Source organism: Pimephales promelas, chromosome 7 (genome assembly GCF_988280905.1).
Source record: "Pimephales promelas chromosome 7, fPimPro1.hap1.1, whole genome shotgun sequence".
In the NCBI taxonomy this organism is placed as follows: Eukaryota; Metazoa; Chordata; class Actinopteri; order Cypriniformes; family Leuciscidae; genus Pimephales; species Pimephales promelas.
In genome coordinates, this window is record NC_142775.1 from 4,305,053 (window position 1) to 4,331,588 (window position 26,536).

A 26,536-nucleotide genomic window follows, 5' to 3' on the forward strand; every position below is an offset into this window, starting at 1 on the left:
TATATGAAATATTAGTGTTTTGATTAAAAAAAACACATTCTTTAATTAATTTTAGCTTCAGCAATTTATTTCACCCTTAAATCATAAGAAAAACAAAACTGAAATCATAAAATAATTCTATTTTGCATAAATAAAACCTATTTATATTATTTTAACATTATAATTTTTAGCATCTTCACATTTTAATAAGAAAAGTATATTAAAATAAGCTGAATTTCACTGTTTTTACTGTATTTTTGATCAAATAAATATAGCTTTAGACTTCTGTACAATGATTCATATATTAAATATTAGTGTTTTGATTAAAAAAACACATTCTTTAATTTATTTTAGCTTCAGTAATTTATTTCACCCTTAAATCATAAGAAAAACAAAACTGAAATCATAAAATAATTATACTTTGCATAAATAAAACCTATTTATATTATTTTAGCATTATAATTTCTAGCATCATCACATTTTAATAAGAAAAGTATATTAAAATAAGCTGAATTTCACTGTTTTTACTGTATTTTTGATCAAATAAATATAGCTTTAGACTTCTGTACAATGATTCATATATTAAATGTTAGTGTTTTGATTACAAAAAAAAACACATTCTTTAATTTATTTTCGCTTTAGCAATTATACCATAATCTAAAAAACTCAAATTTGTGATAATAAAAGAAAAAAAATAATTTATTTCACCCTTAAATCAAAAGAAAACTGAAAAAAAGAAAAACTGAAATCATAAAATATTCTAGTTTGCATAAATAAAACCTATTTATATTATTTTAGCATTATAATTTTTAGCATCACATTTTAATAAGAAAAGTATATTAAAATAAGCTGAATTTCACTGTTTTTACTGTATTTTTGATCAAATAAATATAGCTTTAGACTTCTGTACAATTATTAATATATTAAATATTAGTGTTTTGATAAAAAAAACGCATTCTTTAATTTATTTTTGCTTCAGCAATTCCACCACAATCTAAAAAAACTCAAATTTGTGATAATAAAAGAAAAAAAAAATTATTTCACCCTTAAATCAAAAGAAAACTGAAAAAAAGAAAAACTGAAATCATAAAATAATTCTAGTTTGCATAAATAAAACCTATTTATATTATTATAACATTATAATTTTTAGAGTCATTACATTTTAATAAGAAATTAATTAAAATAAGCTGAATTTCTGTATAAAACAAATTTCCCACACGGTGAAATACACGACTAAATTCATAAGCATGCTTGAAAAATTGGTAAAACTTCTCTCTGTTCTTTACCATGCGCTCGGAAAACCCGGTCCTCCGGGTCATGTGACGCGGACACACCCGCCGCTTTCAGATCCTCCACGAAGGGCTCGCTCAGCTTAGGAGGAGCGACTGCGCTTAAATTCAGAGTGGGCTAGAGGAACACACACATCATATTACACACACACACCATCACAGTCTGACACACAGCTGTCTGACACACACTCCACTTACTGTGGCAGGAGATTTATGCTGTAAATTGGCTCCAAACGTGCCCTCGAACCAGTCCTTCAGACTCGGCAAGATCAGCCCACTCAACCGGTACCTGAAACACACACACACACACACTTCCAGGAGTCAGTCATCTGCACACTGACACTGTACCACTTCATGAAACACACACACACACACACACACACTGCTCTAAATCTGTATATCCCATGCAAATCTACACAAAACATGTAATGTGTGGGTCAATAATGACTAGTTCATGTCAACTTTACTGTTATTACATACATTTTTACACTTTAATAAAAATCAAATCGTTGTGATTTTTTTCCTTTATGATTTGTCTTCGTAATTCAATTGTAAAGAATTATTGAATCCCTGTTTTGAACAGTCTCTTCGGTCAGATCAGCCTGTGTGTTCAGTGTTGCAGCCACTAGATGGCGTGAGCACATCACACTCGACACGACCGCACACCCCAAGCTCATACTTTGTGTGAGTTTTATATTTAATACCCAAGTAAAAACAATGTTGTATAGAAAAAGTATACATTTTCCCACAAAATATGAAACCATGATAACCACTAAGTACCAATGTCGATAACTCCTCATATTAGAGAGATCATGTGACCCTGCAGACTGGAGTAATAATGAAAAAGGTTTTCTCTGCGTGTGATATTAGATGTGGACAAACGTTTCAATACACATGATCTTTGAATGACATTTCTGTGTGAAGGAGGCATATGGCAGTGAGAGCACATCATCTGTGTGTGTGTGTGTGTGTGTGTGTGTGTGTGTGTGTGTGTGTGTGTGTGTGTGTGTGATGAAGCAGCGCCACTCTGTCTGTACGATTACACAGTGTGTGTGTGTGTGGGTCCTTGAGACTGCTCTGTTCAGACTCGTCTCATGAAAGCCTCAACACTGTGTGAACTCGAGTGCACTATACTATAGCAATGTTTGCAGAACACAATGACACCTTCAAAAACACAACAATGCACAAAATCCACATCGCATAGCTACATATCACGTGCATGAGTAACAATACAGAAAACAGTTTAAAGTGACCCTTTATGCGTCATTAAATGTTCCTAATTTTGTTTAACATGCGTCCCAAAAAATATGTAATTTTCTCATAATATCCATCCAGTGTCTGAAATGGTTCAACAAAGGATTCAGTCTCTCTAAACCCCTCCTTTCCTGAGAGTCTACTCTGCTCTGATTGGTCAGATGACCCAGTCTGTTGTGATTGGTCTACTCTGCTCTGATTGGTCAGATGACCCAGTCTGTTGTGATTGGTCTACTCTGCTCTGATTGGTAAGATGACCCAGTCTGTTGTGATTGGTCTACTCTGCTCTGATTGGTCAGATGACCCAGTCTGTTGTGATTGGTCTACTCTGCTCTGATTGGTCAGATGACCCAGTCTGTTGTGATTGGTCTACTCTGCTCTGATTGGTAAGATGACCCAGTCTGTTGTGATTGGTCTACTCTGCTCTGATTGGTCAGATGACCCAGTCTGTTGTGATTGGTCTACTCTGCTCTGATTGGTCAGATGACCCAGTCTGTTGTGATTGGTCTACTCTCCTCTGATTGGTCAGATGACCCAGTCTGTTGTGATTGGTCTACTCTCCTCTGATTGGTCAGATGACCCAGTCTGTTGTGATTGGTCTACTCTCCTCTGATTGGTCAGATGACCCAGTCTGTTGTGATTGGTCTACTCTCCTCTGATTGGTCAGATGACTCAGTCTGTTGTGATTGGTCTACTCTGCTCTGATTGGTCAGATGACCCAGTCTGTTGTGATTGGTCTACTCTGCTCTGATTGGTCAGATGACCCAGTCTGTTGTGATTGGTCTACTCTCCTCTGATTGGTCAGATGACCCAGTCTGTTGTGATTGGTCTACTCTCCTCTGATTGGTCAGATGACCCAGTCTGTTGTGATTGGTCTACTCTCCTCTGATTGGTCAGATGACTCAGTCTGTTGTGATTGGTCTACTCTGCTCTGATTGGTCAGATGACCCAGTCTGTTGTGATTGGTCTACTCTGCTCTGATTGGTCAGATGACCCAGTCTGTTGTGATTGGTCTACTCTCCTCTGATTGGTCAGATGACCCAGTCTGTTGTGATTGGTCTACTCTCCTCTGATTGGTCAGATGACCCAGTCTGTTGTGATTGGTCTACTCTCCTCTGATTGGTCAGATGACCCAGTCTGTTGTGATTGGTCTACTCTCCTCTGATTGGTCAGATGACTCAGTCTGTTGTGATTGGTCTACTCTGCTCTGATTGGTCAGATGACCCAGTCTGTTGTGATTGGTCTACTCTGCTCTGATTGGTCAGATGACCCAGTCTGTTGTGATTGGTCTACTCTGCTCTGATTGGTCAGATGACCCAGTCTGTTGTGATTGGTCTACTCTGCTCTGATTGGTCAGATGACCCAGTCTGTTGTGATTGGTCTACTCTGCTCTGATTGGTCAGATGGCCCAGTCTGTTGTGATTGGTCTACTCTGCTCTGATTGGTCAGATGACCCAGTCTGTTGTGATTGGTCTACTCTGCCCTGATTGGTCAGATGGCCCAGTCTGTTGTGATTGGTCTACTCTGCTCTGATTGGTCAGATGACCCAGTCTGTTGTGATTGGTCTACTCTGCTCTGATTGGTCAGATGACCCAGTCTGTTGTGATTGGTCTACTCTGCTCTGATTGGTCAGATGACCCAGTCTGTTGTGATTGGTCTACTCTGCTCTGATTGGTCAGATGACCCAGTCTGTTGTGATTGGTCTACTCTGCTCTGATTGGTCAGATGACCCAGTCTGTTGTGATTCGTCTACTCTGCCCTGATTGGTCAGATGACCCAGTCTGTTGTGATTGGTCTACTCTGCTCTGATTGGTCAGATGACCCAGTCTGTTGTGATTGGTCTACTCTGCTCTGATTGGTCAGATGACCCAGTCTGTTGTGATTGGTCTACTCTGCTCTGATTGGTCAGATGACCCAGTCTGTTGTGATTGGTCTACTCTGCTCTGATTGGTCAGATGACCCAGTCTGTTGTGATTGGTCTACTCTCCTCTGATTGGTCAGATGACTCAGTCTGTTGTGATTGGTCTACTCTGCTCTGATTGGTCAGATGACCCAGTCTGTTGTGATTGGTCTACTCTGCTCTGATTGGTCAGATGACCCAGTCTGTTGTGATTGGTCTACTCTGCTCTGATTGGTCAGATGACCCAGTCTGTTGTGATTGGTCTACTCTGCTCTGATTGGTCAGATGACCCAGTCTGTTGTGATTGGTCTACTCTGCTCTGATTGGTCAGATGACCCAGTCTGTTGTGATTGGTGTACTCTGCTCTGATTGGTCAGATGACCCAGTCTGTTGTGATTGGTCTACTCTGCTCTGATTGGTCTGATGACCCAGTCTGTTGTGATTGGTCTACTCTGCTCTGATTGGTCAGATGACCCAGTCTGTTGTGATTGGTCTACTCTGCTCTGATTGGTCAGATGTCCCAGTCTGTTGTGATTGGTCTACTCTGCTCTGATTGGTCAGATGACCCAGTCTGTTGTGATTGGTCTACTCTGCTCTGATTGGTCAGATGACCCAGTCTGTTGTGATTGGTCTACTCTGCTCTGATTGGTCAGATGACCCAGTCTGTTGTGATTGGTCTACTCTGATCTGATTGGTCAGATGACCCAGTCTGTTGTGATTGGTCTACTCTGATCTGATTGGTCAGATGACCCAGTCTGTTGTGATTGGTCTACTCTGATCTGATTGGTCAGATGACCCAGTCTGTTGTGATTGGTCTACTCTGATCTGATTGGTCAGATGACCCAGTCTGTTGTGATTGGTCTACTCTGATCTGATTGGTCAGATGACCCAGTCTGTTGTGATTGGTCTACTCTGATCTGATTGGTCAGATGACCCAGTCTGTTGTGATTGGTCTACTCTGCTCTGATTGGTCAGATGACCCAGTTTGTTGTGATTGGTCTACTCTGCTCTGATTGGTCAGATGACCCAGTCTGTTGTGATTGTGATTGGACCGCTTGCAGCACTTGTTGGAAACAAAATGTACTTGATATGCAGAGATACAAACAGGAACAAACTTTAAACTATTAACAAAATTAAATACATTAACAATTAACTTACTGACTGTATGCTCTTGCATTCCTCAGTAAAAAGAAAGTCATACAGACATCAAGGCGAGTAAAGGATGACAGAACGGTCGGTTTGTGGGATTGTAGTGCACTCAGCTCTGCTTAACACATCTATATGATGTTGAAATCCACCCTGATCAATTCTGCATATTTTCCCCAGAACAGATGAAGAACATATCGGAGTCTAATGGGTATTTGTTTGGTGTGTCGTACTCACCGTTTGCCTGTGAACTCAGCTTGGCCCTTTTTATTAAACAGGAACCTGGAGTCACTGTAACCCCAGCCATTCCACTTCATGATCTCCTGCCTGAAAACACACAGGCCCACGAGTTTACATGTCGTTTAACAATGTCACAAACTATATTCAATGACATGCAACCTTAGTCTTGCACGTCTGCACATATAATATTCAATTCCAGTGACTTGCAGAGAGATGAACCACTTCTGTCTTCTGTCTCATGATCAAATGATAGCGTTACTATAAGGTCACAGCATTCACTTCTGCTAAGAGAGCGTCGGATAGGAAACACTTTAAACAAGAGAAGTTAAAATATATTTCCTGCTTTCTTTATCTATTCGAGTCAGCACTATTTTAAGTGTACTAAACAAAAAAATATTTCTAATATTATTTAATAGTACTACTTTTTTATATTATGTGACAAATATATCTGCATTTTTACATATCTGTACGGTCATTTATTTCACAATATTTCTAAACAATGACAAATTGTTAACGTTGAGTGTAAAATTGTGGTTTAACAAAATGTTTAGCAAAATATTGTCATGATTTTCTTTATTAAATGATGTCTCCTAAATGTATTTGTGTTTTTACAATGGGGTGTTTTTGTTGCTTACATACAGCACAAGTAGGCTTTGAATTGAATTTACAAATAAGTAAACAGTTAGTAATAAAATAACAAATACATACGTTACAAATGAGAGCACACGTTAATAAAATGAAATACAACAGTGCTTTAAGTTTTTCTACAGTAGTATAAGAAATACCACAGACACTGAACAAAGTCATCAAAGGTAAAATAACACTGTATAGACTTAATTGTATAAATGAAATACAGATGAATGCTTACAATTAAAGTTACAAAAGTTATTCAGCAGAGTTTTTTGTTGTTTGATGAACTTTAATGACAGACGACAGCAGGTCTATTAGGCTACTGTCACTTTAAGAGTGAATGCACAAATCCAATATACTCATACAAGTGTATTTGCTTTCCCAACTCGCTTAAGACAGACATAAGCACTGTGTTTAGGTGCATACTCGCCAAGACAAAACAAAACAATCTAAATTTGGTACTCATGATTGTTTGTGCGCGCACTTCGAGTGACAACACTAGCAGAGTCTAATAATAGATACTAATAAACCCTAAATATACCCTCAATGAGCCACAAAAATGACATTCAGTCCGTGTATGTTCACTCCTTCAGAGACATAGTTATACAGTGTGTGACAAGTGGAAGGAACCCGTCTCATTTCATAAATTACACAGGAAAATTATCGAACAAAGCAACTTTCTTTGAATATGACAATCTGCTGCAGTAGTCTGTTAGCAAATGGGACCAAAAATGTAAAAACGAAAGAATCTATGTGATCTTTCTTGATGTATTTTTCTTGTTTGCTTTCTTTGAGAAAATATGTTCATCTAGCACACACACACTACCAAGAGGAAATATGTTAAACCCTACAGTATAATGCCTGGCATGATAAGATACAAGACAAAGCTTTCTACAACTGGCAGTTCAACAATCTCTACATCTACATTTCTCTTTTACATTCACACACACACACATACAGAAATTCCAGCACTATCTTATCAATGAACTGCACTAGATACACAGAGCTTCAAGATAAAAGCGAGGCCTTATTGTTTTAAAGTGTTTCTTTCCACACATCTGGGAATGTCACACATATGTTGACCAGGAGAAGTAAAGTAAGGGCCTGTCCCGCCGACACACACACATGCTGTCTAGGCCTCTTGAGAATGCGTGTACGCCGCCGACAGGACGCAAGTGTGCAAGACTGACCCAGGTCTCGAAACACAATAAATACTAGGGCTGGATAATAAATGAAGAGTTCAGATGCAAAAGCCTCTAAGTGCCATTTGAAATTTTCTTCTAGAATGATCATTTTTATCAAGCTTGTATATTTAAGTTCAGCGATTTCACTTAAATTGCAATGGTAATTACCTATTAATTGTTATTTAAGTGAAATTACTGAACTTAAATACACAAGTTTGATAAAAATCATCATTAACCCTCTGAGACCTAAGGGTATTTTTACAATAAATTTTCCGTCTGGTGTCATTTACTAAAAAAGCTTGTAAAATATCAACCCTTTGGTGCACAGACAATTGACACACCTCTTTTTTTTCAGGACAAATTGAACTTTCAGCATATTTGTGTTACATTGATGTCACCTGAATGTAAAATAAGTTATGGGACCATAAAGACAAATGAAAAAATAAATCGGAAATGGAATCACTCAATTATTTATTGAAATCACACACAAATAAATAAAAGCTAAGCAATTTTCCTCTGGAAAATAGTTTGTTCATGTCTTTGGAGTCCTGGAGCACAGGAATAAACATTATAACTTGTACAGAACAAAAAATATTGACATTTTTCCAAAAGAAGTCCAGGCGTTTTGGGCCAAATGAAATTCACTGGTGCCAAGCCTCAAAACAGTTCCTATCAGCAATCACACAGAGGGCCACATCACAGGTTTTGCATTTGTATTTTATTTATTCTTTTATTTATTATGTTCTTTTTATTCTTTTATAATACATTTATACTACTATAATACTTTTTTACAGTAAATAAATAAATGGCACTTCAGCTGGGTCTATCCTGGTAATCTAGTTCCTCATCTGTCAAAAAGCTCTGTTCTCCTGAAAATCCTTCATCCTGCAATGCACCAAAATAGACCAGCACTTTATTTACGTCTATTTCGCTGTGTTTCTCTGTGAATCGCGCGTCTCCGTGAGTCTCTCTATCTCTCTACACTATATCAGCGCTTGGTTCATGCGTAATGACGCACACCAATGTTTACAACGGATCAGCCTGTAATTGGTCAAAAACCATCACGTGAAAACATCACGTGATATCCAGGATGTCCGCTAGCATCGAGCTAGCGGCAAAAATGACCGAATATTTATGAATTATGGGCTTCAAGATTATCAAAGTTTGACATAAAGCGTTTGGATTTATTGCTGAAAACCTCTGAAAGGAAGCACAAGTTCCAGGCTGGATAGAAAACCTTCTGTAAAGGCTAGAAAGACCCGAAAGACACCCCCGTGATGGCTAGCTCGTTAGCTTTCTGCTGGAAAAAACGGTAAGAAAATCGATAAATCTGTCATCGAGTTATGTAAACATTTATCGGAGGTGACGTGTGGCATCGTCGACGACGCCGTCGGGCTCAGGGGGTTAAAGAAGAAAATTTAAAATGGCATTTAGAGGCTTTTGCATCTGAACCCTTCAAATATTGATTTCTCGATGTTAATCGATTCTCATTTTTACGAACCGATATCGATTCTTAAATCTCAAGAATCGATTAGTCATCCTGTTTCATTTGAATGTATCACGGCTGCGCGCATCCAAAAATAAAAATAAATAAATAAATAATCGCAATAATCTTTGTCCTTTGTTACTATTGATATGAAACAAAGTCTCAAATTTCAAATTACGTCCATTTTCTTTCGAAATTCAAAAACATAAATAGCGTTTTGTCGCTGTGGCGTGAGATCGCTCTGGAGAAGCAGCAGCGCTGATCTCTCTTCCGGCTTAATAATACCAGTCACAGCGCGAAATAAACATGAATGAGCATCTGAAAGCGTGTTAAAAGATAGAGTACAACTTATCGAAATTCGTATCATGTCACATTCAGCGTTACAATCGAGGAAAGACGTCAGTTAAACAGCTTGTAATCAATGTCATGTATCGTCATATTTACCTCAGAAAACTCACATAAACTCGTTAGTCAGATAGAAAAAATAACTCTAGAGGAGCATTTTGCTAAATATATACACCATATTACATATGCATTATAATCTTAATGTTCTTCAATAATTAAAGCATATTTGAATAAATCTGACATGTTTTTATGACAGCCACCATTTAAATGTTTATATTTCATATAATCTTCTTATTATAAAATAAATAAAAGTGTAATTTAAGTGTTTGTATAGCTACAAAACAGTTCATTATTACCTTCATATTAGGCTAATAAAGCCTATAGGCTACAACTAGACTGCCATAGTTTACAGCATTAGTTAAGAGATTTGATTCCCTTGAGAAAAATTGCCATTTATTGCAACTGATATCCAAAATAATCAATATTGAATCGAAATCGAATCGAATTGTGAAATTTGTGTCAATACCCAGCCCTACTAAATACATCTCGAACAGCTCTTCAGAGAGAGCCACGTTTGAGAGAGTCACAAATTGAAATTGCGAATTGAAAATACACCCAATGGAAACGCGTCAATTTCGCTAAAACTCGTACGCTCAGATGGGGAGCTTTCCAGGCAGTTCGAAAAACGAACATTTAACAAAACCTCAATGAAAACATTTACAGTCACCTAGCGTTAGATGGCGCTGTGTGTTTAGACATAATAACGCGAGACCTTCATTAAACTCGTAAAGGACAAAAGTATTACAGGACTACTGGATTCTAAACAAAGAAATGCCAGAATTGATCAAGAGCTTGAAGCCGATATGAGGGAGAATCACCCATGACCAGCTCACGGTATAAGAGGTTTTCCTTGCTATGCTTGGATATTGATAACACGTTCAATAATTCGATTAATAATAGTATCTAGTGCGGTGCCTGGAGTATATGTAAACTAGAGCCCGATCGCTAAAGGATTTTGAAGGCCGATACTGACACAAATATTTGTTGGTTTTAAAATCCGATATTCCGATATATATATTTTTTTTTTCAGAAACGCGCAACAAAACATTAACAGATTTCCCTAACATAAGTTATTTGTGGTTATTTTTGAGTTAACAAAAATAATATGATAATGCATTTAAAAAAAATTTTTTTCTTTTATTGTCACAACAGAACAGACGGATGATAGCGGCATTAGCTAGCTTTGTGGTTAGCTAGTCTATGATGAGCCATAATTTAGCAATGGATAACGTCATAATTGTAAAACATAAATTTTCAATAAAACAGGCCACGTCGCGTTCAGTCACGTTGTCAAAAGTTAAAAGCACAGTCAGTCAACTACACTGTAACAACGTAACGTAACTATTACTAGTTAATTCCGCTTCACTCTCGGCTTATTTAACAGCAGCAAAACTGGACATGATAGTCACAAATGTTGTCATGCTTATTTGAGTTAAGAGAACTGATGGGGATGTTCTTTTAATTGTTATTCAAGCAATATATGTATCGTGACCAACTCAACGAGTGTTGCCAACAGGGACGGTGTAGAGTGCCCTCTGGTGGACAAACCATACAACTCCAACACTCATGACATCGTTCAAGCGTGTTTCGTCCATTTTTATTTTATTGTTGAAATATTCATTTATAGGCCATTATAACTGCCGATACCGATAGTTTGGAAAATGCCTAATATCAGCCGATAATATCGGCCGGACGATATATCGGTCTGGCTCTAATGTAAACCTACCAACATGGTTCGCCATGATTTTTGGAATGACTCATCACGAGAGGGAAAAAAACAAACTTTTTTGTCGCATAAATCAGTTAATGGAAACGCCATCATTTCGCAATCGTTTTTATCGACATTTAGAAAATATCACAAAAGCTTTGCGCAAATCTGTAAGTAAACGCAGCTACTGATATTAGGGGTGTGCAAAAAAATCGATTCACATTTGAATCGCGATTCAATCTTTACCGATTCAGAATCGATTCATAGAATTCCAAAAATCGATTCATATAGGCTATATTTTTTAATGGCGTGCAGGGGCGGAGTGGCAATCGGGTGAGTCGGGACTTTTACCGGTGGTCCGGTAGTGTTTCTATGGTTTCAAAGCTGCGAGGGCCGGTCTGATAAATAGTTATTGCAAGTTCTTGCCGCCCGCTGGTCAAACTGTGCAGCCACTCTGCTCAACCCGTAAATAAATGCATCGATCCGCAGATCTTATGTTTGAGTTCTGTAGATCTTTTGCCAAGCGTGTCAGAGGTTACGGGCTCTAAACCGCACTCGTATAGTTTTTTCTCTCTCTCATGATCAAAACCGAATATGTTCATCACGTTTGTGTGCATTTTATTTTGAGATTTCACCGGAGTCTCCACAACGGCGATAGATTGAAGCGCGCGTCCGAGAGAAGACTGCGCGAGCCACAGAGAACACTGTATATCCATGACACTGATCGCAGCGGACACGAGCGCTCAGCTTGATTTCAAAAACAATAGGTCTCTTATTTAATAGCGAACTAAATGAATGCTCTGCTAGTTAACTGGAGATACCCGCAAATTATGCGCCTATGATCTAAACAAATCAATCTAACCACAGATGTTAGCAGTAGCGGTGGCTTTTTTAAATCTATTTAAAATATTTTCGCAAGGGTTCTATGAAATTAGTATATATTTTTAGGGAGTTCAATGTGCCCAGTCGAGTTCATTTCAACAGTCAACCTGGTAGCTGAAGTAGACCTACTCCTTAAACCACATTTAGCAGAATTGTTTGTTTGATCTGACTACAGCCCTTTAAAGCTACACGTAAAAGCTTTTTATTTAAGTTTTATTATAAACTTGAATTAAATGTATTTAAAAGCTGGCCAAAGCTTGGCACTTCGCACTTTTTAGTTGCAAAAGTTTTTATTTTTGTATGAAGACATATAAAGTAATATCAAACTTTTCTTTTAAGTTATGTCTACTGCAATCAATCACATAGGAAAAAGTAAACTACATTTATATAGACCTGCGAATCGTTTTTTGAATCGAGAATCGTTTTTGAATCGAAAATCGATTTTGAATCGAATCTCGAGACAAAAAAAAAATCGGTATCGTATCGAATCGTGACATTTTCTGAATCGTGCACCCCTAACTGATATTCGAGGGCTAAAGGCCCCGATATACAGACTCCCACACAAACTCTGGTACGGTTCGACTGAAATATGAACACAACACGGACCAAATACATCTAAAAAAACACAAAAACAGGACGTGATGTCACAAGAAGCGACTCTTAAAGGTGCTATATGTATTTTTTAGCGGCCTCTATCGGTGATGTTTCAGATTGCAACCAATTTTTACAAGAGCGAGAGTGCTGGAACACAAGAGCGATCACTCATGGTACACGACCACACTGAGACTTTACACACACCGGAGAAAGCGTCACACAACATGCTGGACACTCATGTAAACTTCCACTGCAACGCTACAATAATAGGCTACTGTTATCAGCTTGACTTTACTAATGCTCCACGCTCGTACCATGATAACGTTACATTTGTGCTGTTATCTAGCATAAGGCATTTCACTAAATATTTCACAATCAGCAATGTCAACATCAGTGAATGTATAATAACGAAAACGGTGAGTGAACTGGACTGAACAGTTTCAGTGTAACAGTAAGATCATAAGAAGTTACATCTACTTCTAGTTAATTATCCTGGAACAGTCTTTTGAGTTCATTTCATGTCTCATGTATGTTGTAGTTTACCTTGCTATTTCATTACAGTTCACCATTATTTCAGCATATCTGAAAACTTGTAATTTATCACAATAGTAATAATAGAGAGCCTAAGTCCCTTAGGCTCGGTCGACCACCATGGGACCTTATTTCGGAAAAATATTGTATAGCAGTCAATGGCGAGAGATAACAAATATTTTGATCTGGTTTGAATTGTGCCCTGAATTGCACATATAATGTTTGTCAATTTAAAAGAAACATTTTAAAGTAAAGAAAGTCGCCGTTTGATGTGAAACCGTTGAGGTATAACTAAGACTGTGAAAATACGTAATTACAAAAACTACAAACCCCAAAGGCGCAAATTTTCTCTCAATGAATGAAGTTGACTTTACTGAGGCTATTGTCTGTCATTGTTTCTACAGTCTTACGTTATAATCGTAACGTTACGAGTGTTTTGTACCAGACTGCACACACACGAGCAGCGGATCTCACTCGTTGTTTCGCGTCCCGGGAGATGTAGTTCTTGAGCGATTTTCACATAAAACTAAACGTTACTCTTCTGTTTTATGACAAACTGCGACGTTTTTGACTTTCAGAATTATCTTTTAAATTGACAAACATCATGTGTGTAATTCAGGGCAGAGTTCAGACGGAATAAAAAGATAAGTTGTCTCTCGCCATTGACTACCATACATATTTTTTCCGAAATAAGGTCCCATGAGCCGGAAGCGGAGGGGCGGGACTTAGGCTCTCTATAGCGGATGACTCTCCATAAATCAAACGCTCTGCCGATGTTGATCCGTGTTTTCGTCCTGAGTCGATTCGATTCACGTTTGGCCTGACGAGCTTCAGCAGATACAGTTTTGTTTTATTTTTATATTTATGTGGAGTTTGCGTTGGAGTGTGTGTTGGAGGCAGGAGTGTTTTGGTGTTATCACTCTCAACTAGAGCCAGACCGATATATCGTCCGGCCGATATTATCGGCCGATATTAGGCATTTTCCAAAATATCGGTATCGGCCGTTATAACGGCCGATAAATTAATATTTAAAAAATAAAATAAAAATGGACGAAACACGCTTTAATCATCTCTCCTTGGCTTGTTATATTGAAAATGTATGTTTTACGATTTGCAGTATGACGTTATCTATTGCTAAATTATGGCTCATCATAGACTAGCTAACCACAAAGCTAGCTAATGCCACTATCATCAGTGGAAGGCCGCTAACGTTAACATTAATGAGCTTGGAAACCACAATGAACTTTTTCTGCCTAAATAAAGTAATGATTACCGTATTTATAACTAGCATATCTCTAGTTACAGTCCCTGCATTGTAAAATGTAAGTTATACTTGCGAGGAGTGAACATTTATAGAGAAAAAGTATCAAACGCATCTTGTGCAGAAAAGTTAGCTTTTCTTTTACACGTGTGTGAAATCCAACAATATTTATTTTTAAAAAAATATCGGCCGATATATCGGAATATCGGATTTTAAAACCCAAAAATATTTGTATCGGTATCGAGCTTTTAAAATCCTTTATCGGTCGGGCTCTACTCTCAACGTCGTCAGCTGCAGTGCCGTCGCATAGACTGTATATAAAGGAGAAAGGCTTGGGAGTGTGTGTTGTGTTGGAGTGTGTCTCGGGAGCGCGCATGCACGTCACATCCGACGGATTTCACAGAAAATCCGAACCAGAGACTTCACATAGAAATAGGAATACTGGCCTTCAGAGATAACAGCAAAAGCGGATCATTGTAATGTGTGATTACTACTCCTTCACACACACGCAATAAAAAAAGGATTCATTTTAGAAGAAAAGTTACATATAGCACCTTTACAGGACAGAACCCGGTTCTTCTCATTAAACGAGATCCATGAAGGAAATAAAAGTGTGAATGCGAAGCAAACCAGGACTAAATGGAGCTTCATTTGGTCAGCAAGAAACCAAAATTAGAAGTTTATTTTAAAGTACAAGTACTGTAAATACATCGCTGTACTTTAAGTGTGTCCCATCGAGTAATCAAAAGTGCGACACACACTTGTGTTTCTTCACGTCCACTTTAACAAAAAACAGGAAACGGTCACGTAGGAAGAGAAGTGTTCAGACGGAGAAGATCAGAACACATTTGTGATCTGTGCTAGTAGTGTCCAGACCGCCTGAACACAGCGTGACACTGACAGACCGGCCAACGTCTCAGTGGGTCAAAGGTTTCTCACCTCGGGTCCCACACTAGATGGCAGCAAAGGCCCGTTAGCATAGCAAAAACAAAGTCAGGCCACCCCGGCCCTCGTCCAATCACAGCACAGCTGTGCCATGATAACTTTTGACAGACAAAATACAAGATCACCTCATATTTACATTCACAACCAAGGAGAGCAGGACCACTAATCTATCCACAAAATAACTCACAAGAGGAAGTGACAAACAAAAATCGAATCACAACAGAAATATAATTAGTCTATATAATGACCATAAAGAGCAATCTTGACAGACTTTCAGCACACAGCCACCTCCAGAATAAGAAAGAACACTATATAATAGCTAGCTTTCATTAAAAGGATAATTGAAAACAAAATAAGATATTTTAAAGAATGTTGCCAACCAGACAAAGGGCGGCACCCATTGACTAAAATGTGTAATACCATGTGTCACTGTTTGGTAACTGACATTCTTTAAAATATATTTTATGTTCAACAAAAGACAGATTCTTACAAAATGAGGGCGTGAACTTTTGGGTGAACATATACATTTTTAACAAATGACAAACTATTAGATTCGGAAATCCAGATTCTCCACATCCTCTGAACAACACTCTCCCTTGAGAAACTGTAAAGAGAGAGCGGTCTCTTCATTAAAGATAAGAGTTCATAACAACTGCTAATCCTTCATCTAAGTTACTTACACCCCCACAAAGAAGCAATGAAAGTGGCTGTCAAGCCCCATTTGGCTCAGTCCACATGACTCGTGCAACATATTACAATTATCTAATAGCTTTGTGTGAGGAACAGTCCCAAATTTAACTGAATGCCCTCGTTCTTAAATCTGGTTTCCTTGAGGCGGAGTAGATGACGACAGGAATCATTTTTAGGTGACCTATAGCTTTAAGGGCTGATGCGAGTTTATAATGGAGGAACCAGCAGCCCTGTTTGACAAGCAGTGACCCCAATAATATGTGTAATGACCACAATGATTATGAAAACAACAAAAAAGAAAACTGAACGCGTCCATATCTCGCGCCCTCCTCCTCCTCTTCCTCCTCAGAGATATGAATGAATACTTTGTTTAACTCCAGCTTTCACACACTGATACAAAATAACGCCCGCTTCTGGATCCCTTCACGCGACTGCTCTTTCTTCACATGCAGCGTTTGTTTGTGTGTGTGAGTGTGTGAGGAGCTGAACCCCACCGCACACATATATAGCCTATACAACAGTACCTCCTCTTCGGCACCGGTGTCAGACTGCTCGGCTCGGACCGCGACGCCTCGCCTTTGCACTCCTGCGCCGCGACGCTCGCGTTTCCATCATCTGTCGTGTGTTTCTGCAGATGTCCCGCGATGATTCTGAGTCTCTGCTGTGCGTTGCTGCTGTTTGACGCCATGCTGCTTCCGCGTTTGCTGTCAGAGGTCAGCGCGCGGCTGATGATGGAGGGATGAGGTGGAGATTACGGAGAATACTCACTCACGCGTCCCGTCATGCACCGCGCTCCGCCTCCCTCCGAGCAGATCTTCCCTGACACTATCCTTAAAGGGAACCTGTTGTACAAAATTATGTTTGAAGATCAATCGTGTGTGTGTGTACACACAACCACACTATAATGGTGAAAATCCACCCACTGCTTTTTTTTAATCCCCGTAAATCATAAAAAGTGTCTCAAAAAAGTCTCAAGAGGTGTGTGAGACTATACTCAATATTTAATTGAATATCCAACAATGTTATTGATCGGCCTGCATTTAGGCCTACACCATTATAAACTGAACTGAGCTGGACGATGACATCACGGTTTTCTCCAGAGCGGATATATATATATATATATATATATATATATATATATATATATATATATAAAGGAACTAAGAACTAAATTAATAACTTTTTTACAACAAAAATGAAGCATCATTGAGCTTGCTTAAGAACAGGCCCCGCCCACAACTGCTGACGTCTCTGCCCTATTAGCTTAGCTCCGCCCCTCAGTGACTGGACACAGTCTGGTTCAGGTTCTGGTTCAGGTTCAGATTTAGTGATATAGCCCATTTTATACACAGGTAGCCCAATGTGCTTTACATAACCATAGCAGTTGAGAAACAATTTACATACTGTACATCAATCAATATTTATAGACATCAATCAAAAAAAAAAAAAAAACTGAACGCGTCCATATCTCGTGCGCCGCCGCCCTCCTCCTCCTCCTCCAGAGTCTGCCATGTTATCTCTTTGTCAGGGCATTTAACAGCTGCATTCAAGTAAAAAATGTATTCTTATTAAAGCTACTAAAGTTATTCAGTCAAGAGCGGTGAGTGTTTATCAGTTTTTCTTTGTTGTTTGATTCATATTGACAGTATGAAGAGTTCAGATGCAAAAGCCTCTAAATGCCATTTGAAATTTTCTTCTTTAATGATGATTTATGTCAAGCTTGTATATTTAAGTTCAGTAATTTCACTTAAATGGCAATGATAATTACCTATTAATTGTTATTTAAGTGAAATTACTGAACTTGAATATACAAGTTTGACAAAAAATCATCATTAAAGAAGAAAATTTCAAATGGCATTTAGAGGCTTTTGCATCTGAACTCTTCATATATAGAAGTAGGTACAGTATATTACGCAGCTGTCACATTAATACACAGATCTTATAAACACATGCGATTTCTTTACCTGCTGTTTATGTTCACAGACTGTGAACTTTGTGTTTTTGACAGTTTAACCAAGGCAAGAAGGAGAACTTAGTTTTATACTCACGGGAGTGTTGTCTGAAAGGCAGCGTTCTCTGCGCGTGATTCGGATTTGTGCGCACAGAAAACCATATATCAGACATTTAGACTGATATGTATGGAAGCTTGTGTCCGCCACAAAATGAAAAATAAAAAAAGGTTATTGCAACTCACAATTCTGACTTTATTTCTCAGAATTGCAAGATGTAAAGTCAGAATTACGAGATATAAAGTCAGAATTGTGTGATATAAAGTCGCAATTGGGAGATATAAAGTCAGAATTGTGAGATATAAACTATTCTGAGGGGAAAAAAGTTAGTCTTTTTTCCCCTTAGAATTAACCCGATAACTCGCAATTGCGAATTTATATCTCACAATTCTGAGAAAAGATGTCAGAATTTCGACAAACTCGCAATTATGTGTTATAAAGTCAGAATTGCGAGATGTAAACTCGCATTTGTGAGAAAAAAGTCTGAATTGTGAGGTATAATGTCACACTTCTGTCTTTTTTTCTCAGAATTGCGACTTCGCAACTTCGCAATTCTGACTTTAAATCTCGCAATTCTGACTTTATAACGCATTTAAAGATACATGCATGTAAACAGCATGGTTTTGCTTCAACTCAAAATGGGCATTTACAACATAATTAAAAATAATATAATTAATTATCTGTGGGGTTTTTTAAACTGAAACTTCTGACACATTCTGGAGACACCAGAGACTTATATTACATCTTGTAAAAAGGGGCATAATAGGTCCCCTTTAAATCTCGCATTTATTTTTTCCTCAAAAACCTAGCATTTAAGTTTAAATCTTTGAACTGTGAATCTATTTCCTAGTCTTTTTTTTTTCATACAGTTTGTTCTCACATGGTGAGAATGATAATTGCAATATAGCTAATGTATCTTCTAAAATTGTACTTCAAAATGATGAAATAACATAAACTGAGTCCTTAGTTCCAGATCTGAACAACATTTCCCTGGTTTTCAACATTGACAATAATCAGAAATATTGGTTTATTTGAAGCCAATATTCCTTTAATTCACAAAAAGTAGCCTTCTTTACTGTATGTATTTAGTGCCTGCCTGTTTCATATGGGTCTAAATTACACTAAACAGAATTAGTTGTATTTGGCTTGTAACAACAACAAACCAATTTTGCCACATTTTTTGTGTTCCATAAAGACTCATGCCTTGAAAATGCAGGTGTAAAACCATTTCAGCATTCTTCACAACCAGTGGATCTCTGAGTGAGTGGAGGCGGGGCTCATTTGCATATTCATAGAACCGCACATACTAAATGAGGCAAGGGTTTCGGCTTACATTCAAGCTATTTCAAGCCATGGCCATTTGTTTTTTCAAGGAAAGAAAACGTTTAAATATGTCATTTTGGATCAAATTATTGACTATAGGGACTTTAACCCTTATGCTGCATTAGGGACATTTTTGGTCTTTTGCAGTTTAATTTCTTTGACCATTTTGGCTGTTTTAATGCAAATGGTATGACATTTGGCAAAATTGTGACTTTTTGGATACATGTAAAAAATGTGATGCCATTTTGCAAAATATGTATAACACACACTGTGTAGATCAAATAGTAACACTCAGCACCATAAAGACCAAAAATGGCCCATTGAAACCCATTAAAACATTGTTTAAATCTGAGGCTGTCAGTAATACATGAAACATGATTTTTGCACAAACATCCTTTCATTTTGAAGCAAAAGCATTATATTTGCATTATATAGTGTATTCCACCAGATGACGTCACTACATATTTATTCCCTATGGGTGGAAATGCACCTTATTTTAGGCAATAGGCAATGTTTAATAGGTGGCCATTGGTGTTCTCTAACGCGCTAAGTGGGATTTTTTGCAAAGTGGGACTGTGATAATCCAAATCTAAAGTTTTCTCTTTGCATTTAGTTTATTGAAAATAATTGAATTTTTGTGTTTTTTCCTCTTATCGATGGTTTCGCAAACAAAACTGGTAATTAAATGGTTAAAATCCTGAAATTGAATACATTTTTGGTAGTTATGATGAGGACTGATGCTGGTTAAAAGATTTAACTTGGTAAAAGTGGAAAATAATAATAATATATAATATTTTAGGCAATGTTTAATATGTGGCCATTTTTGGTCCTTAATGCACTCAACGGTGTTAAAAATCGAATGCAGCACAAGGGTTAAATAAAACTTTTACCCTGGTTTCACAGACTAAAAAGCATGTTTGAGCTATTTTTACTGAAAGCTACTTGCACTGACAGATTTTAAAATATACCAGTGCCATTAAGATTCCCGCCAGTAATGTTTTCCTCCAAGGCATGTTCATAAAAGCTACTTAAATTAGATTAATTTTTTGTAAAGATTATGTTGTCAGGTTGTTGTTTTTTGCGCAAACTAGCACTTGCGTCGCTTCATAAAACTGAGGTTAAACCACTGGAATCTCATGGATTACTTTAATGATGTTTACTGGGTCTTGGATGTGGTAGTTGCGTAGCTGTCAATGGAGGACAGAAAGCTCTTGGATTAAAACATATTCATTCGTGTTTCGAAGATGAGCGGTCTTACGGGTTTGGAAGAACATGAGCGCGAGTAAATGGATGCACTGACTACACTGTAAAAAAAATATTTTCAAGATTTGTTATCACAACATATTTTCTTTTGTCAAATCAACTTTATAATAATTCATTTAGTTGAGATAACTTATTATTTTCAGTTTCTGATGATTAAATTAATCTCCTTCACTTTTTTCCAGTTCAATCAACTTAAAATTTTAAGGCAACCCAGGTTACTTACTTTTTTAAGTTAAACCAACAATATTTTTTTATAGTGTAGTTATCACAACATTTTTTCTTTTGTCAAATCAACTTAAATAATTTATTTAGTTGAGAACTTATTATTTTCAGTTTCTGATGATTAAATTAATCTCCTTCATTGTATTAACTCACTTTTTTCCAGTTCAATCAACTTAAAATTAAGGCAACCAGGTTACTCACTTTTTTAAGTTAAACAACAATATTTTTTTATAGTGTAGTAATCACAACATTTTTTCTTTTGTCAAATCAACTTAAATAATTTATTTAGTTCAGATAACATATCATTTTGAGTTTCTGATGATTAAATTAATCTCCTTCATTGTATTAACTCACTTTTTCCAGTTCAATCAACTTACTTACAACTTACCCAGTTACTCATTTTTTTAAGTTAAACCAACAATATTTTTTTTTTACAGTGTGACATATCATTTTGGATTTTTGGATGAATTAAAAGGATAGCTGAGGATTATTAACTGACATGTCTTTGCAGAACATCAGAGTCTAGAGGTGAAGAGATGAAAGAAATAGCAGTTCTTCTTACCCAGTTTTCTTTCCTTTTATCAAATGTCACATATATTTATTTTGAATAAATGAGTCCCCCTGTAGTCAATTCGTATCCCTTAAAACTCATATTTGATTACCAAAACGGCAAAAAATGTCTTGCTTCCTGTAGTATGAATATGCTAATTAGCCCCAACTCCACTCACGCCATGCAGCTCTCAATGCCAAAGCTGAATAAATAATAATAAATAAAATAAATACATAAATAAATATACGAAGAAATGTAAAAAAGCAAAAATACAAAAGTAAATACGTAAATAAATATACAAAGAAATGTAAAAAAGTACAAATGAGTATTTTTACTTTTATTCCCATATTTATGTATAATTGTATTTTTTTCACACATTTATTTATGTATTTATACATTTATTCATTTCCACATTCATTTATGTTTTTATGCTTACATTTATTTATTTTCACATTTATTTATTTATTCCAACATTTCTTTCTCCGTATGCTAATGAGGGGGTGTTTCAACTCAGACATCAGCAATCGAGATGTGTGTGTGCGTAGTTGTCTGTCAACGTGTTTGTAAATGATTATTCTGCATATGTTAAGCACTCTTGATGGGTTAAACGGTGCAGTTTCAATCTTTATGTGCTTGACTAATTAAAAACAGATGTACTTTAAAATACACTTCAACAAAACCTCTCTCATTTATTTCCCAGATGCATACTTCGCATATTGTACACTAGTATTTCAGACACATGGAACAGTTTTTACACTTGGAAATCTGTTTAGTCAGTGCCCATAAAAAGTTCTCTCCGTCTTAAGAGCAGATGACCCTCATAAGAGTCACGTGACCGTGAGACATGCGCTCGCCTGATGATGTCATCACAAACCTCTAAGCTTCTCCATTTAAAGTGCTTTTCTCTGCACCGCCTTGTAAATATGGGATATACACTGCCTTTACAACAATGGAAAAAGCCAAATTTTTTGTGTTTCCTGAGGTTATGGAATGGAATGTTTAATTGGAAAGTGGTGTGTTACTGTGCAACGGTTATTTTTAGATATTTAGCAATTGCGGTAGCCTCCGCTATGCTAGTTGAACACTTGGAGAAAACATTCTGGGAAAAGATCATGTAAATAACACACAACACAACTATAACGAAACATCAACGCATCTGTGATTCCCACACTCAGAGGATGTTCATTAGCAGTTGGAAATAAATGAGCATGTTGTAATGATGATGTGTATTTGTGCGTGTCGTTTGAAGGACACCGGCTGTGCAGTTTAACGCTGTAACAGCTTCATCCAGATGGACTGATTGTTTCCTCCAGGCCTGAGCTTTAAACTCCCAAAACAAAGTTCTGTAATGCACTGACTGCAAACAATTAAGAGCCGGAGTGCATCACAGAACTTTACTTGGAAAGCCACAGCGCTGCCCGCCGATTCTCTTCTTCTCAGGGAAACTCCTCTGCACGAGAGAAACACACACGTTACATTTCTCATCCGCATCACAAACCCGTAGAAAAAAAGTGATCTTTAATAAGTGATAGCAACATATGTTTTTCGATTAAGTTATGAATTTTTGTCTCCATCTATCTCTCATTTATATATATATATATATATATATAGCACCTATATATATATATATATATATATATATATATATTAAAAAAACACACACACACACACACACACACACATATAGGCCTATATATATATAAAAAATACACACGTATATAGAACGAAAACAAAAATTTTTGTTAGATGTGATTAATTGATTTGACAACACCTATATTGTTTTATATATAAATAAATATATTATAAATAAATTATATATAAATATATTATATATAAATAAATTACATATATATAGAAATATATTTTAGAAATATATTATATATATATATAAAATATACGTATAAAAATAAATAAATTATAGAAATATTATATATATATATATATATATAAAAGAAATATATATTGTATATAATTAAATAAATTATACACAATATATATATATATGCTAATAACTAAATCTATAAATATATCTGACCAGACCATTTGAATTGGCAAAGGCAGCAAGTGAACTTAAGTTTAAAGTTGAAAGAGTGAATTTTTAACGGTTTATGGTAACCATTATACTAGTTCTCACAATGAAAGATGATTGACAGGTGAGACTGATATCAATGCATCTCTGAGCTGGAGCTGAAAGTGAGGAACTCCTCGAGCTCAGTAAATGTCTATTAGAAGAATTGAAATAATGGATAAGCGTAAACGTGGACTCATTCACACATGCACATAATCAGATCATGAATGATGAACACATATGGCGGCCTACGGTGCATATGCAGAAAAACAGCTACGTGCACGATCCATGCAAATTAAGTGCATGCAAAAAAAAAAAAAAAAAAAAAACTAAGCGCAGAAGAATCAAATGAAACGTGTCACAAAAACCTGATTTAAATATTGAATCCGCTCTTCCACTCTGTCTATTTGCACAGTTAACAACTGGGGCAGCCGAGAACAGCTGACGTGTCGAAAACTGTGGAGCAGTGCATTAGTTCAACAACATCAAGTCTGTCATCCCGGAGTATATCGAAACTCAACACACACATATCACTTCACAAACTAAAAGAGAAGTCACAATGTTGAGAAGAAAGGGGGAACTGAGGATGCCATATGTCATGCATTTGCACTAACATCACGCAGACATTTAAGAAGTAGTTTACTTTCTCACAGGAAAACTTCCATTCAAGTCACTTTAATGCTTCAGTGGGTGAATACCTCAATGAGTGTCGATGTGACAGGGTTTTATAAGCACACACACACAGTCTGAGAGAGTGAATACACACTTCCAGAGAGAGAAAAAAAAGAGTAAAAGAACAACATACCTGCAGCAAATCACAGCACGAGCCAGTCGACGCTGGATAAAGTGTGTTTGGAGAAGAAGCTCTGCTGAAACACGGTCTCTGTCAGAAGAAGAAGAAGCCCTGTGGAGGATTGAGCAGATGAAGCTCGTGTAACTGTTGATGAAGCGCGTCCGCGTCCGTGCAGCAGCTGGAAGAATGTCGACGTGGAGCTGCCAATCGTGCGCGCGCAAACACGCACGCGCTTCGGGGGGAGAAAAAACTACGTTTTGCTGCTTTCACTGGGGTGCTAGTATACTGGTGGTTAGTAATCTGTTAGTTAGTGCTGGAGATTCAGTGTGAGGTTCATAAGATACGTGTCAGCGCCTGAGATAGATAGATAGATAGATAGATAGATAGATAGATAGATAGATAGATAGATAGATAGATAGATAGATAGATAGATAGATAGATAGTAGATAGATAGATAGATAGATAGATAGATAGATAGATAGATAGATAGATAGATAGATAGATAGATAGATAGATAGATAGATAGATAGATAGATAGATTAAACTTGCACTAAAACTTTTCAGCATTTCTCTCTTTCTCTCATTTCTCTACAAAACATTTCTCTATTTGTTTTGTAAAAATGATTTCCATCCATTTGTACACAAACTACGACTGTAATTTGAACAATTTCGCCCCAAATAAAGTTACAGATGAAATGTGAGGCATGAAGAAAACAGGGAAAATGTATTTAAAGGTAGGGTAGGCAATTTTCGGAGAGGCTAGCAATAGCGAGTTAGCATTGAAAGCATGAGATCCCTCCCAAGTCAAATCATCCTCATTTATATAGCGCTTTTAACAATGTAGATTGTTTGAAAGCAGCTTTACAGAGATAAACTTGATTTGGTGTTATAGCGGTTCTTGAATTATGTTATTTTTCAGCTAAAGTTGGTACAGCGTTCTGAAAAGCGTCAATAGAGACGGCGTTAAACTCCCTCATGTCTCAAAGCACATTACATTATAAAATAATGAACATAAACAACTTACAGGGATACTACACCATTTTTTCATAATAAACTATATGTTATTCCCTTAAAGGGATAGTTCACTTTGAAATTAAGTTTTGATATGTTTTATCTTACCTCAAGGGCATCTAAGATGTAGGTGTCTTTGTTTCCACAGTATTTTCAATTTTGACATTTTCAGGTCAAACCGTTGTTGTCTGTCAGTCATACACTGGAGGTGAAGGGGGTCCTCAATCGGTTCACCTCAAAGAGCATCCACAGAGAAGTCCAAATTAAACATGATTTAATGACTCGTTAATGTAAGTACACATTGATGGCCTAAGACACGAAACGAGCGGTTTGTGTGAGAAAACCAACAGTATTTATATATCGTTTTACCTCTTGTAATCATAGCCATGACACAATGATCTGATGGCACGGGCGCTTCGGTCTGCGCATGCGCTGGAAGTGATCGCTTGCGTGTGACGTCACTCTTTATTTATACAGAGATTTCGGAAGTTTTACCTTTCACTAAACATATTTAGATATACGGGAAACCGCAATGGAAGACGATTTCGGTATATCTAAATATGTTTAGTAAAAGGTAAAACTTCCGAAATCTCCGTGTAAATATTGAGTGACGTCACACGCAAGCGATCACTTTCGGCATAACATTGAACTGATTCAGTTGAACATTGAACAACTGATTCAGATCACTTGGACGTCACTGTGGTTACACGAGGTAAAAACGATAAAAAAAAATTTTGTTTTCTCACACAAACCGCTCGTTTCGTGTCTTAGGCGATCAATGTTTACTTAGATTTACGAGTCGTTAAATCATGTTTAATTTTGACTTCTCTGTGCATGCTTTTTGGTGGACCCCCTTTAGCCTCCAGTGTATGACTGATAGACAACAACGGTTAAACTGAAAAATGTAAAAATTTAAACTACTGCGGAAACAAAGACACCTACATCTTGGGTGCCCTTGAGGTAAGATAAAACATATCAAAAATTAATTTCAAAGTGAACTATCCCTTTAACTAAGACGAATTCGGCCCGAATGCACTGATTGGACGAACATTTTATGATCCTACGCCTTCCCCAGAAGATACATGTAAATACATTTAAACCACTTAAAGTCACACTATGCAAGATTTTTGGATCAAAATATCCAAAAACCACTAGAACAATGTTATATAGTTT

General features: G+C 37.0%; 1 protein-coding gene and 1 long non-coding RNA gene across 2 annotated transcripts in view; both read right to left on the reverse strand.

Annotated features, from left to right (window-relative positions):
- agps (alkylglycerone phosphate synthase) overlaps positions 1 to 16,895 on the reverse strand; it is a 58,276-nt gene extending 41,381 nt beyond the window's left edge. Inside the window, exons 1-4 of the mRNA XM_039647294.2 lie at positions 16,649 to 16,895; positions 5,806 to 5,895; positions 1,467 to 1,557; positions 1,266 to 1,386 (exon numbers count right to left, since the gene is read on the reverse strand). Of these exons, the coding sequence (XP_039503228.1) occupies positions 1,266 to 1,386; positions 1,467 to 1,557; positions 5,806 to 5,895; positions 16,649 to 16,812 (466 nt within the window). The 5' untranslated portion in view covers positions 16,813 to 16,895. The remainder of the gene's footprint in view (positions 1 to 1,265; positions 1,387 to 1,466; positions 1,558 to 5,805; positions 5,896 to 16,648) is intronic.
- Positions 16,896 to 19,045: 2,150 nt separating this feature from the next.
- On the reverse strand, positions 19,046 to 24,537 carry LOC120459740 (uncharacterized). The gene is made up of 3 exons (XR_005617817.2): positions 24,365 to 24,537; positions 21,385 to 22,941; positions 19,046 to 20,751 (listed from the first exon to the last, which is right to left on the reverse strand). It is a non-coding gene; the product is annotated as an uncharacterized LOC120459740 (long non-coding RNA).
- Positions 24,538 to 26,536: the final 1,999 nt, after the last annotated feature.